Raw genomic sequence first — 13,847 nt, 5'->3', positions numbered from 1 at the left:
GGAGGAGTTCTCAGATGAGAGAGTCAAGGAGAATGCAGGACGTTGGCAGTGTGATGGCTCGTGGGGAAACTCACAAAACGTCTCACTCATAGAAAACAACCTTCCCCACGACTGTCTCTGAACCTTGCTCTTGTTTGTTTTCTTGACAGAGCTACAGTGAACCTGTGGATGTGAAAACATCTCACCCTCCTCAGCTGATCAACTCCAAGCCGTCCGTGTTCCACGGACCCACCCCGGCGCACCCCGCTCTGTATCTCGGTTCCCACTACCACCAACAACCAGGAATGAGCCCTCACCTCACGGCCATGCCACCTAGCCTTCCCAGAAACATAGCCCCCAAGCCGAATAACCAAATGCCAGTGACTGTCTCCATAGCAAACATGGCCGTGTCGCCCCCTCCACCTCCCCTTCAGATCAGTCCCCCTCTTCACCAGCATCTCAGCTTGCAGCAGCACCAGCCACTTCCCATGCAGCAGCCCATCGGGAACCAGCTACCCATGCAGGTCCAGTCTGCCGTCCACTCACCCCCCATGCAGCAAGTAAGTACCACTCAGTGTGGGCATAGCGCTAACCATCCTTTTCAGGAGTGCCGCGGTGGTCTAGTGTCAAGGACGAGGGACAGGATTGTCCTATTTAAGTGGAGAGAGAGAACTGAAGGTATTCTACTTCTGCTTTCTGGAAAAAAAAATGTAATGGGCAGGTAATGAGGTGGCGTAGCATTACACAGTCACAAAAATCAATAGTTGCTTTTTCATAGACTCTGATTTCTTTCCATTGATACCCATTTTGCTTTGCCTTTCTAATGCCACCTTGCTTTCTGCTTCTTGCAGAAAGTGGTTTTGTTATTTTAAGATGCCAAGAACTGTCCAAGATCTCTTTCAGATAGAGAATTTTGCATTTTTTAAAAGACATTGTTTGGAAAATGAGAAAGTCTTGATTCATATACTGGTTGAGTCCAATACATACTGTGAAATGAAACCAACCCACTGTTTCTGGTAAAAATATCAAATTTGGCAGAACCCTTAAACGTCCTAAGAGCTAAAATTTTTACCAGCGTTGTATTTTAAAAATAGAGAATCAGGCTGCCACATAGATTGGAAAACACAAGAGGTTTGAGTGCCTCCCTACCCACATCCTAGAATCATGAAGCCATTTGTGTGAGTTAGCTTAAATTGCTTTGAAATCAAATTTTCCTTTGGGTTTTGGTGTTATTTTAAAATATGAAAGTTGGAAGCAAATGATGTAAACTCAACTGAATATGAAATATCCAAAAATCCTAAAAACATTTTCTTAAATACAGCTGTTTAAAAACTACAAATCCTATCTGTTTAATCTATCACTTTTATAATCCAAATGCTCTATTGTTCCTGGACCATAATTCAATATGCAAGCATAGTCTTCCTATAGAATTGATAATTAGCCCTCTGTGGAGTTCAAGTCTGTAGTTGGGGCTTGGGTAGCAGGGGGACAGAAAGAAGAATAAAGTATATGTAGCCCCCAATTCATTTTAATTAGTATTTTAGACAGGCTTTCTGAGAACTGATGGTTTAAAACCTAGCACTTGGGTCATTGTCCCATCTTTAATTCTCAGAAAACTTATGGGACAGATTCTCACATTATCTCCATTTACACATAAGGAAGCTGAGGTGTAGCAGAATAAGTGAGGTGCTTATAAGGTCAGAGCTGGAATTGAGACCCAGATCTGTTCAGTAATCAGAACCTAGATTCTTAAATACTAGAATATTCATTGTTCCCTATGAGAAAACCCCTGTCTCCTAAGACTTGATGGGGTCTTAAATCCTAGTTAGTTCTAAACTCAAAATAGTTACAGAGAGCAATAGGTATCCTTTCTTTACTGGACCCTAAGCCAAGGATATTGGTAACCCTCTGAAGACATTCTCTCCTAGTTGTTGGCTCATCAGAGAAGGAAATTCTGGGGGTTATCAGAGATCCACCATCCTACCTGATCTGCACTGGCCATTTCTGACCCGTCAGTGATATTCATAGAGTCACATTTACCTCTTTCCATCAAAAATCACTCACAGTACAAAATGCAGTTCTGGAGCACACATGTAAACCAGTAGTGTTTGGGTGAAGAATTAATAGTTTGAGAGACACCACCACCAGCTGTGTGCATGGGCCCCTGCTCAGCTGAGGGGGGCACGCGGTGGCTGCACCCAAGGGTGGGGCCGCTTTTCCCAGGAGAAGGAGAATCAAAGGCACGGAGAGATCCCTCACAAGCCACAGGCTGGGGGCTGCCTCTGTCCAGAGGGGAGATCTTTTTTCTAATTTATCCCCCCAGACATGGTGTCTCTTACTGTTTGTACTAAAACTTTGAAAACGCTGGCTGTGCTCCTGAACGGTTTTCAAATATTCCAGATTTATAGAAGGCCACATGTGAAAAAAGTCAAGAGGTTTGTTTTTGCATATAGATTCTTAACCTGAATAGGGAAAAAATAAAAGAGATTACATTGGACAAGCTATTCATCAGACAGTGTTAGTTCTGTTAGTGTATCATAAAAAGTGGTTTTACAGAGGAGACAGTGGAACCTGATTTTAGTTTGTATTAATAATTGACAAAATGGAGAATAAATAAGCCTCAAAAACTATATTGACTAAAATCACTTTTAACAGTGCCCTGATCGTGGTAGGTAGTCTATGAAATAATTACTGAGTTATTGAGTGAGCGCATGAGTGAATGAAGAAACAAATGAGTAATGAAAGTTTTTAAATATTAGAACAAATTGTAGGTTAGGCTGGAGATGTCAATTCCTTGAATTTATTTTTATTTATTTATATATTATTATTATTATTATTATTATTATTATTATTATTATTATTGCATGGGCAGGCTCTGGGAATTGAACCCGGGTCTCCGGCATAGCAGGCGAGAATTCTGCCACTGAGCCACCATTTCACTGCCCTTGAATTTCTTTTGAAGATGTCATTTATTCAAAACCATCCATTGAGCCCCTAACATGTGCCAGGTGCTGCCCAGGTCCTGGATATTGTGTGAGTAGTAGGAACAGAGGCGGAGGCCCCTCCTACCCTGAAGCACCTATTGTGGTGGGAAAGGGCAGTTGGCAGTAAGTTAAACTGGTAAATCATTGAAATCCTCCGAAGAAAACAAAATAGGAGAAAGGGCAGAGCCTTCAGCTAGGGGTGGACAAGGAAGGGCCCTCTGAGGGTTGGCATTTTTACAGAGACCCGAAGAATGAGAGCAAGAGGTAGCCTTTAAAAATCACAAGGTGCAAAGGATGTGGAGGGACTCTCCAACAGAGAGAAAAGGAAGCAGACTGTGGGCTGGGCGTACCAAGCTGGGAGGAGGTTGGCTTGTCCAGGAGATGGAAAGGATACCAGTGGGGAACTGGTGAATGAGGGTGGAGGGAAGAGGCGCTTAAGGTCAGATTCATGGGCAGGTAATTGAAGTAGGATCCTAGAGGTTGAGGGGACTGATCCCAGCCACAACATCCCAAAGAGTCCAGTGCCCCTTTGATGTCACTTACTTACAGTCACAACAGGCTGTCAGGGCAAACAATGTCTTCAAAGTTGCTCTTTAGCCTGTAGATGCAGACCTATGCAGTGCATAAAGTTTCATCTGTCTGATTCATCATCCAAACTAGTTTCATCCTGAAGATGTTTGCTTTCTGGGTATCAGGGCCATGTTCACATATTCAGACAACAACCGAGAGAGGAGAAAGTTAATGACCATCATGTTTTAAAAATAACGTCTCATACATCAGTATTTTTTTTGGCTATTTTATTTTCCTTTTGAAAATGAATGTATCCTACAAAAATAATGGACAGTCCACCAGGGATAAGAGCTTCCTTTTTTTTTTTTTTCCTACGATATATTTTATATGCTCAATCCATAGATCTGCTATTTTTGTCCAGATTTCTTCCCTTCTTTCTACTCACAATATTGTCGAATGAGGTCAAGAGAAAAAAATCATTAATATCTGTCAACTTCCTTTATAACCTTAAGAAAAAATCTTGGTATGATATCACACAGACAGATTTTCAATTTCCTTGTGTAATAAACAGCTGCTTTAGGATTTGGGTGTAATTTAAAGGTTTAAAAAAATCACATTGAGATTGATGAATAAATCAGTTGTGAAGACAAAAACATTGATGCCTGTTGAAAATGCCTCTCCAGACAGGCAGGAAATGAAATTAGTTCCCGGTAAAGTGTGGTTTGAGGACCACGTTAGGTTGTGCTCCAGGCTTTTTAGGACTTGCGATGGTGGCACAACAAAACTGCTAGGGCTACAGAAATCTAATTAAAGAGCAAATGTCCCTTCTGACATCAAATTAATCTTTATCATGTTTCCTATTTTTATTTCAATCTGGCACCAGAAAATGAAATTTAAAATTCCAGGCATGCTACAAAACAGTTGGTGATTTTCCTCCTGAGCATTAAAATGCAAAATACTCACTCTTGTTTAATTAGACGGCTAAGCAAACATTTTGCAAAAAAAAGAAAAAAGTATATCATCATTGTTTCATATCGATATCAATAATAAAAATGTTCTTAGCTCTAAATTTGACCCCAGCATCTCTTTCAGAAAAAGCTTTTTTCCTTGATTCGCAATTGTTCTGATACTAGTGCTCTTGTTAAATCTAGGCATTGAACTTAACTGAATTTTAAATCTTTGAACTTTGCATGTAACACGCATTTTGAGGTCAGTCTTAAAGTCACCATTTCATCTTAAAGCAATGAACAAATAGTTTTGCTGCTGTTCTCTCACCTAACCTTGAGAATTATTTTTATTGGATGAGAAAAAAAAAAGCAAAGGTGGTTTCTGCTTTTTTGCAGGAGTGGGTGGAAAGAGCTGACTTATTTTTGTTTATTTATTTTTTGCTTTTCATATGTTTCCATACCTTCCACCAACTCGTGATATTTTCAGTTACTCTATTTTGGAGACATGTTTACTTTCAGGTGGCATTTTGTCAGTTTTGTAAAAATCCAATATGAAGAGCTTTCCATTAAAAAGATAGGGAAGCCGTGGTATTTACACCTTTTTTATTGCCTGTGCCTTTCCAATAGTCACATCAAATAATTTGGATTAAGCTTTATTTATTGAAAAATATCACTTATTGAGCCCCTGCTATGGCTGGGACTTGGGAATTTCCAGTAAGAAATGCAAACACTCTGCCCTCAAAGTTCTTACCATCTAGACAGGGGCTTATTAAATTAAGTCGATGCAAAGCATCACACTGGACCCTAAGGAAAGAAACACTGAGAGCTGACAGCAAGCCACATCAAGACCGTATGGAAATGAATGAATATCATCAAAACCAGTGAGGCTTCTCCTTGCATGGCAGAGGTATGGGATAGTTTAGAGAAAGTGAGGAACTCAAACTGGAAAGGCCAGGGGCACTGAGCATTCAGTTATACTTCTCACTTTCTACTTTCCTATTTTGGAAGATGTCTATCTACGTAGACAAACTTCTCTCCCACAGGCCAGTTGTTGATTTTGGATCCCTTTTATTCCTTTTGATGTCTGTGAGGGCAAATAACTAGTTTGGCTTAAGTTTCCACTTTTTAATGATGTGTTTCAGTCTTTCAGAGAGTTTGTCTTACATTCAGTGCTTTGGTGGGAGTTAATATGGACATGGGCCTAAGTCTTTATCATTTGAATGGACTTAGGGCCAATATTGAGAATCGAGGACATTTTACAATAGATATCTCCGAGTCTTTACCCAACACTGGAACATGCCTAAAAGTCTAAGAAAATATCCTTATTTAAAAATCAATTCTCTGATCATCCTGCTGAGTTTTAAAAATAAAAATAAAAACTCAGCAATATTGTGCCTCCAAAAACTTCCTGCAAGGAAATAGAAAAGGGTTCATTTTTCAATCTCTAGATTTTTCAGTGGTTAAAAACCATGGATGAAATTTGCTGCAGAAAGAGACAACAATGAGATTCATTAAGTTGCTTTTTTGGTCATTTCCAGCAGAGCTTGCTTGTGCTGCTTTTGAATTCACCAGCTAAGCTAAAAAAAAAAGAAAAAAGAAAAGAAAGAAATTATTAGTGTAGCATGCTTTTTGTTTAGCAGATATGGCAATATACTTCAGAGATTCTGTCCTTGAATTTTTAATAGCTTTGCTAAAATTAAAAGTCAGTACTTCACCATACTAGTATGTTAAAAGAATCTTCCCAAAGTCTGATTATTGTTTGCCAGTTAATAGACTTTTCAATTAAAAAATATTTGCTCTGTCTTACACTTTTCCTGTGTTTTCCAATGGCAAGTTGTTTTGAATCTTTCCCTATATTACTCCAACAACTGTTAAAAAGCTTCGGTTGAAATTTTTTAGCTGAGGGAGAAGTACAAATAAAAGAAGAAGCAGATGGTCCCTTTGTGAGTGAATTCAGAAAAAGGGTTTTGAGAACAATATGTGAATAGGTGTAGTAATAAAACACTCAGCCACCTGCTGCCCGAATCCTTCAAAAAAAGATTCTGTTGCATATTCTGGGGATTAACTATTAATGCATCCTTTGCTTTGATACAAAATATAAACTTTGAGGGATTTAGGCCCTTTCTCCCCTTTGTTTTGATTAAGTTGGTTTCTCTTTATTAAATTGTTTCTCAATGTAATATATCTGCCCAAGGGCATAATTACAGATTTTCTGACACATGTTCAAATGAAGGAAGGTAGAAGAATGGGGTTGTAGCACTTCTTTTTTTCTTTTAACCTTTATTTTCAGTTTTTGGTGCCCTTACGATGCGCTTGTCCTTACAAAGATGCCAGTGAGAAGGCGGCGGTGTGTTTGCAAAGAATGGGTAAATATTTAGGTATTTTTCTTCTCTAAAAGGCACTTTGGTCCTTATTTGTGGGCTTGCTTTCACTTTCAGGGATTTACTCTTCAACCCGACTATCAGGCTATCATCAACCCTACATCTACAGCTGCGCAAGTTGTCACCCAGGCGATGGAGTACGTGCGTTCTGGGTGCAGAAATCCCCCGGCCCAGCCCGTGGACTGGAATAACGACTACTGCAGTAGTGGGTAAGCAGCCTGACAGCGCCCCCTAGTGGCGGCAGGCGATCACAGCACGCACGTCGCACCCCACTCCTTAGTTGATGGAAAAATCTGTCTTCTGCTTGCTAAAAGAGGTGTGGATTCATGGGTCCATGACATGGTGGCAGAAGATGCCACTCCAGAATTTTTAAGCGGTAATCTTGCCCTTCCAAGAAGAAATGCCCTTCACAACTGTTAGCTTTTATGATAGCTTAATTATTTGTGCACTTTCCCAGGAAATAGCAACTCTCCCTCAGGCTAGAGCAAATAACTCAAAGAAAGGCATCTTCCCTTGTCACCTGTAACACGGTTTTTCTTGTAACGAGGGCTCCATTGTTTGTTTTCTCTTCCCACAGGGGCATGCAGAGGGACAAAGCACTGTACCTTACCTGAAACTCTGAACACCTCTTCTTTCCGCTGAGGAATTCAGGGAAGTCTTTTCACCATGGATTGCTTTGCACAGCCAAGGCAGTTTCTCCATTTTATTAGAAAATGCAAGTTGCTAAGCACTTAGGACCATTTGAGCTTGTGGGTCACCCACTCTGGAAGAAATAGTCATGCTTCTTTATTATTTTTTTAATTCTTTATGGACATTGTTCTTCTTCCCTGAAGGAAATTTGGACATTCCAATTTTTTGTTGGTTTTTTGCTGTGAAGTGCTGCGCTATAGTAACTGCCTTAGCAACTGTAGAGGTCTCGGATAAAAGTCCTGGATTTTCCATTGGTTTTCATAATGGGTGTTTATATGAAACTACTAAAGACTTTTTAAATGGCTTGATGTAGCAGACATAGTAAGTTTGTAAATAGCATATATGTTACACTCTCCTAGAGTATAAAAATGTGAATGGTTTTGTAGCTAAATTGTAATTTGAAACTGGCTCATTCCAGTTTATTGATTTCACAATAGGGGTTAAATTGGCAAACATTCATATTTTTACTTCATTTTTAAGACAGCTAATAGTTCTATATTTTCAAAATATTTGAAAAAAATATTCCCAAATGATTTTAATTTAATAACAAATTGGCTTTGTCTCATTGATCAGACAAAAAGAAGTGAGTGTTAAGAGACGCGCAAACACATTTATTTTGTACTGCAGAAAAGTTGCTTTTTTGTATCACTTTTTCGTGTGATGGTTAGTAAATGTCATTTTAAGTCCTTTTATGTATAAAACTGCCAAATGCCTACCTGGTATTTTATTAGATGCAGAAACAGATTGGAAACAGCTAAATTATAACCTTTACATATGGTTCTATATTATTGTTTCTTCATACAGTGTCTGTATTTAATCTTTTTTTATGGAACCTGTTGCGCCTATTTATGAAATAATAAATATAGGTGTTTGTAAGTAACTTTGTTAGTATTTGAAAGAGGTTTCTTTGATGTTTTAACTTTTGCTGGCAAAGAATAATAACAATAATTCACGCCTGGTGTGAATACTTTATTTCGTTTTTACAGTGACGTGAATAAAGCCAAACCTGCTCTTCATTTTGCAGCAAATCATAGTAACCAATCTTTATTTCTGCATTTTTTTGGTTGATGCAAATGAAAAACCATGTTATCAAGAACTTTCTTTCTTTATACAATAGAACAGAGAATTGCCCTAAAAGTTGTACGAACTTCCAGACCAAACAAGCAGATGGGTCCCCTGTCTGGAAGGGTTACTTCTTGGTTCTCAGCTGGTTTTAGTCAATTCTGTAAACTTCCCTCTGGAAAAAAAAAAAAATTAAAGCCAAATCAACCAAAATTCCTCAAGCTGCGCGCTTTTCACAAGATCCAGAAAACATTTAAGAATTGAGCCAAGAGCAGGAGGAAATAAAGGGGCGATGCACTGTCGAGAATACATCCTACCTTGAAAGGTGAGTAACCAGACAGCAAAAAAGAGAAGGAAAGCTGTTGGTAGAAATTGAGATTCTTTTTGTCTTTTTTGCCTCTATAAGCTATTTCTCTTTCCAGAATTCCCAAGTCTTCCGAGGGAATTCTGAGTATACAAGAGATCTGCTAGGGAACCAAAAGCATTGAGAATCTGGCTGAAGGTTCACATAGGTTTTAAATTGAAAAGATCTAAAATTAAAAATCGCCATACTGGGGGTTGTATCGAGAAAGCTAATCTGGTTTAAATTCCAGAGAACGGCTGATGTCTCTTTTGCGGAATGCATGAAATAAATTTAGCAGTTTAACCCCATACAAATATAAACATTGTGTAATCCAGTCAGAATTAAAAAGACAAAAGGTATGCTTGCTTTGGAATGATTTTAGGTATTGTACAACCTTGAATCACTTGAGCATGTAATAACTAATAAATAATGCAGATCAAATGTGATTTTTAAAATGACTGTAGCAGAGAGCTCTAATTTTCCTGTCTTGAAACTGTATAAGAGCTCATGTGATTACGTTAACAGTTTATTGTTTGTCTGTTTAGTATTTTAGAAATATACCAGCACTACTAATTACCTAATGTCTTCTATTTATTATATTATGATAAAGTAAAATTTCCACTTGCATTCAGTCTCGAATGAGAAAGTAATTACTGGGATGAGAACTGCCAGCTTTTACTCTAACAGACAGTCCTGTGTAGGAAAGTACTATAGTGTTTACAGCTTTCCCAGAGCAGGTGTACAATCAGGGTCTTCGATTCAATACCAAATACACTAAAAAACATAAATGCAATTAAAAGAAAATATGTCATAAATAAAAATACTGACTGTGCACGAACGTATTTGGTTGTCCATCGGTCTGTAAAAGACAGGCTCAGTCAGATGAGAAATCTCATACATAAACATAAAATGTACCCCGAAACCCATTAACATCAAACTTAGAACTAATTAGGGAAAAAAAAAAGAGAGAGAGAGAGAAAAGAACCGGCAGCCAAACGAGTGAGAGGGCTGGGAGTGTCTCTACCACACACAAGAAAGAATAATCCAAAATCCCAATTCCCATTCATTTAAGGAAATCCCACCACTTCATCCAGGGAATGAGGTGATTAGCCAAATAATACTTGTAATCAAGTGAACGAGTCAATATAGCTAAGGTTGAAAGTGAGTTTTTTACTGTTTTCATCTTCTTGCCTAAAACAGAGAGGACCTAGGCTAAGCGGGACATGAACGGTCAGGAAGAAGCCAGGACTAGGTTCCATTCTGGGTGGAAGTCATTAGTAAGAATGTTCCCTAACTTATGAATGCAAAATTTAAAATTAGCACATCAGCGCTTATCTCCTTTTTCCATGGACCTCTTGCCTTTATGAACGAGTTACCTCGCCCATATGAAAGGTAATCAGATTGAACCATGTGAAGTTGCCACATGAATGTGAAGTTCACCTACATAAATGGCAATTTCATATGGTTCCACCTAATATTGGGGAGAACTAGAGACAAGGGGGTTTTGGCTACAACTTTAGCTATGACCTTAAATGGAGTTAGAAATGTTAAGTTCCTAGGAGAGAACCCTCAAAGAAGTAATCAATTGTTTGTTTACAAGGTGCCTCATGGAGAGCAGTCCCACACTGATGTGTTTTAAATATTCTTTAAAACAAGGAATATTTTAAATGGTCAGATTCCAGTCAATCTCAATAACCATCCTTATTTTCTGGTTGTAGTAAGTTTTTTTTATGTGGAAATTTGTAATAAATAGGCTCTCTGCTAGAGCATAAAGGTTTTTGTTTTACATGGATATTCTCTCGGTGTTTAATTGTTGGAAGGGGATTTGACCTGCCTTTTCTTGTTCCACTCATCATTCTCATCTTAAGGTGAGGATAGAAACCAAGAAATTCTTCTCTTTTGCTGTTGATTAAATATTGAAGTAGTGGCGAGGCCAGGTACAGAATTCACATCATGAGTTGAACCCTTAAATGTTTATTACCTAAAGTCACACTGTCACTTAAGGGATGAAATTATGTGAGTCACTCAACAACACTCTAAAATGACTTGGTTGGTCTTAGTACATAGTAGGTGCACGATAAATGCAACGATATGCAGAAACACAGGTGAAACGTCACAAATCATCCTCAGTGGGAATTCTATGATGTTTCCTTGTTGATTTCAAAACTTTTTACATACAGAAGGGAGCTAAATATTTCTAGCAAGCATTTAGAGGTAAAGACGGATGGAAAGTATTTAAGAAACCTAAGGTTATAAAAAAATGGACAGAAAGAATTTCAAAATGAGCGTGTGCTATATTGCTTTGGTCTATGTGATTGAACAGGAGTGTTTCTTGTTGTGGCAAAAGATACATGTACACCAGCCAAGTCAAGAAAATAAGAAGCAAGAAAGATGAAAGTGCTAAACAGGTAGAAGTGATGTGATGAAGAAAGTTCAGGAGACAGCTATATGGAAAGTTAAGTGAAAACATTGGTGAATAGGATGCTGATTTATTTTTCTAATTACAAAGCATCGATAGTAGGACTTGATGAATCAAATAAAATAACCCGTTTCCTGGACTACCCTTAGGTTACACCAGGATAAGAAGAAACAATTCTATTTTGAAGATTCTCAAGGGAGATTCCCCTACTTTTATTTGGAATCATTTCCCAGCATAGAAGAAACTTCCCCGGCAGAAATCACTCCAAACCTTTACATAAGACGACTGCTTGGAGAGAGGGAATTAGGGGAGCTTCCTAGCATCACTAACCATAGCTGAGGAAAGCTGGAAGCAGCAGGGGAACAGGGTAACTTCGAAGGCAAAATACACACATTTCGCCACGTGTGGATACAAAAAATTAGATCTTGCCTTCTAGTTTCTTTCGTAGTCAAACATTGTGACATTTCTATCCAGAAACAGATCACAAGTATATTACGATAAGAAGTGAAGATAAACTTCTTGTTCCATGGATGGGGGACAACTGAAAATAATGACGTGTTAAATTTGCCTAAAGAGCCCACCAGCAAATGCGTGCCAGCACAAATCCTACCACTGTCGTCATTTCACGTTTTATAAACAGCTTGCTTGCAAAGACATCTTAAGGTAAAATTTCATTCACGCCAACATGGGGCTGGAAAAAAAAAAAAGTGGCTGGAGAATAAATGTTTTCTACCCAGAAAAAAAATTCTTGCTCCAAAAAAAAAAAAAAAGACTATGAACCAAACTACAGTATTTTAAAGGCTAGAGCATCACTGTTTGACAATTGTGTGTTTACAATAAGCCCAAACATAATTGCCCTGATGGGCTGTCAGGGAAAAGATTAATTTGGCAAAGATTAGTATTGACTTGCTGTTTATTAAGGCTTTTAAACAGCTGTATCTGGCACGATTCCTGTAAGTGCCTGTCATATCTGAAAATCAGCCTCACACCCTGGTGCTTGCCAGCTGTTACTAAACAATCTTATACCACTTTAAATGTCTTTCTCCAGGCCAAACAGCAAGAGCAAACTAATGCCAAATGAGCTTTTTTCTCCTGTCACTTTTTTTTTTTTTTTTTTTGAGGTGAGAGTAGGGAGCTTCTGAAAGCTGAAATGTCAGTTCAGGCCCGATGGCTTTAGCTGATAAGAGGTGCCGGAAGCCAAGAGGTGGTTTGGGTGCAAGAGGAACCCACTCCCCACACAGAACTGGTGGGACTGTTAGTCACCCCCACATAGACAAAAGAAACCACAGCTTGCAACTGTTGGAGGCCAAAGGTTTTAAAGACAGAAAGTGGCACAGAAAGGTTTGGAGCCATCAGAATTCCAAAACTAACGCTTGGTTTCCTCAGACCCAGCACGTGCCCTGTCCACCCTAATGCTGGGCAATGAATGGGGAGAAAGGATATGGGATGTTGAGAAAAATTTCAACAGTGACTAGTAATCTTTTCAGGGAGGGGGGGTGTGGGGGGTGCATGATAGAGGAACGGAACCCGAGTCTCCTGCATGAAAGGCAGCAAGCATTTTTTTTTAACATCTGTAAAAGAAAAGGGGGATTGAATTTTATCCTGGAATAAGACCCAGGAGTTTCAGATCCAAATAGTGGTAAAAGCAGTGGAAAGAATAACATTCCAATGTAGTTAAGCATTAAACTTTAAACGGTCCCGTGTTATGGTGAAAGTCAAATTAGTCCTTCCAAGAGGACTCTGCTTTTGTAGGGATTAATCTCAACCTTCGTGTCTTGCCTCCGGCTGCAAGAAGTTGTCCAGACAAAAGTAAATTGCCTTCACCAAAGAACCGGCTCATCTATTAACCATTTCCCTGTTGGCACTTCCCATTTGCGCTGTGGGGAAGACAGGGGTTAGGCTTTTGGAATCAACACGAAAGCGAGTGTTTGTCAAAGTTTAACCTTGTAATCCCTTCGTTTTTAAGTCTCACCTATTGATTCTGTCTGATGCTTGACATCTGAATTGGGATTTCATGCGATCAGATTCCAAAAGGCCCTTATGAATGAATTCTGCGTGGTCCTGCGGTTTTGCCTTTTCCCACAAATCTGTGAGAACTTTTCTCTTAAATCCTTTCCACCTACCATGGAACTGGGTGGCAGGTACATAAGATATAGTACTCCTCAAGCACTGAGAATTAGAGAAATGAAGGGACCGACTGGCTATGGAGAATGGAAGGCAAGGTGTGTGTCTTGCCAAGCCCCGCTGGGCTCACTGCTCAGAGGCATAATTCCTGGTCCTGCTGACACCCAGGCTATGACAATGGGATGTCCAGAGTGCAGGAGCCACTTAAAAATTAATCTGTTCCCGGTACCTGCTCATGCTAAAAAAAAAAAAAAATTGTGACCATAAGTCACAGCATGTTCTAAATCCTAAAATAGCACTGGACTTCATGGGCTCTGTGGTCTTTTTCTAGGGCAAGTGGTATCTCTGTGGGTGCATGCCTATTCAGAGAAATTGGGCCAAGTACATGATCATGCAGAAATGTGCCCT

The 13,847-nt window shown here is 39.1% G+C and overlaps 1 protein-coding gene and 1 long non-coding RNA gene across 6 annotated transcripts in view; one reads left to right on the top strand and one right to left on the bottom strand.

Moving 5' to 3' along the window:
- The window catches only part of TOX (thymocyte selection associated high mobility group box), a 350,259-nt gene that overhangs the window by 314,944 nt on the left and 21,468 nt on the right, over positions 1 to 13,847 (top strand). For 4 of the 5 annotated variants that reach the window (XM_077166832.1, XM_077166836.1, XM_077166835.1 and 1 more), the window contains exons 7-9: positions 150 to 539; positions 6,859 to 7,010; positions 7,379 to 12,111. In XM_077166832.1, the coding sequence (XP_077022947.1) occupies positions 150 to 539; positions 6,859 to 7,010; positions 7,379 to 7,415 (579 nt within the window). In that variant the 3' untranslated portion in view covers positions 7,416 to 12,111. Of the gene's footprint in view, positions 1 to 149; positions 540 to 6,858; positions 7,011 to 7,378; positions 12,112 to 13,847 lie in introns of those variants that run through there. The other variant, XR_013178209.1, reaches the window with a different exon arrangement.
- The window catches only part of LOC143688659 (uncharacterized), a 62,954-nt gene continuing 57,566 nt past the window's right edge, over positions 8,460 to 13,847 (bottom strand). Inside the window, exon 3 of the long non-coding RNA XR_013178210.1 lies at positions 8,460 to 8,728. This is a non-coding gene — a long non-coding RNA (uncharacterized LOC143688659). The remainder of the gene's footprint in view (positions 8,729 to 13,847) is intronic.

Source organism: Tamandua tetradactyla, chromosome 6, assembly GCF_023851605.1.
Source record: "Tamandua tetradactyla isolate mTamTet1 chromosome 6, mTamTet1.pri, whole genome shotgun sequence".
NCBI classification, from domain to species: Eukaryota; Metazoa; Chordata; class Mammalia; order Pilosa; family Myrmecophagidae; genus Tamandua; species Tamandua tetradactyla.
The sequence above is the reverse complement of the archived record's forward strand: the minus strand, read 5'-3'. Positions and strand labels throughout refer to the sequence as shown.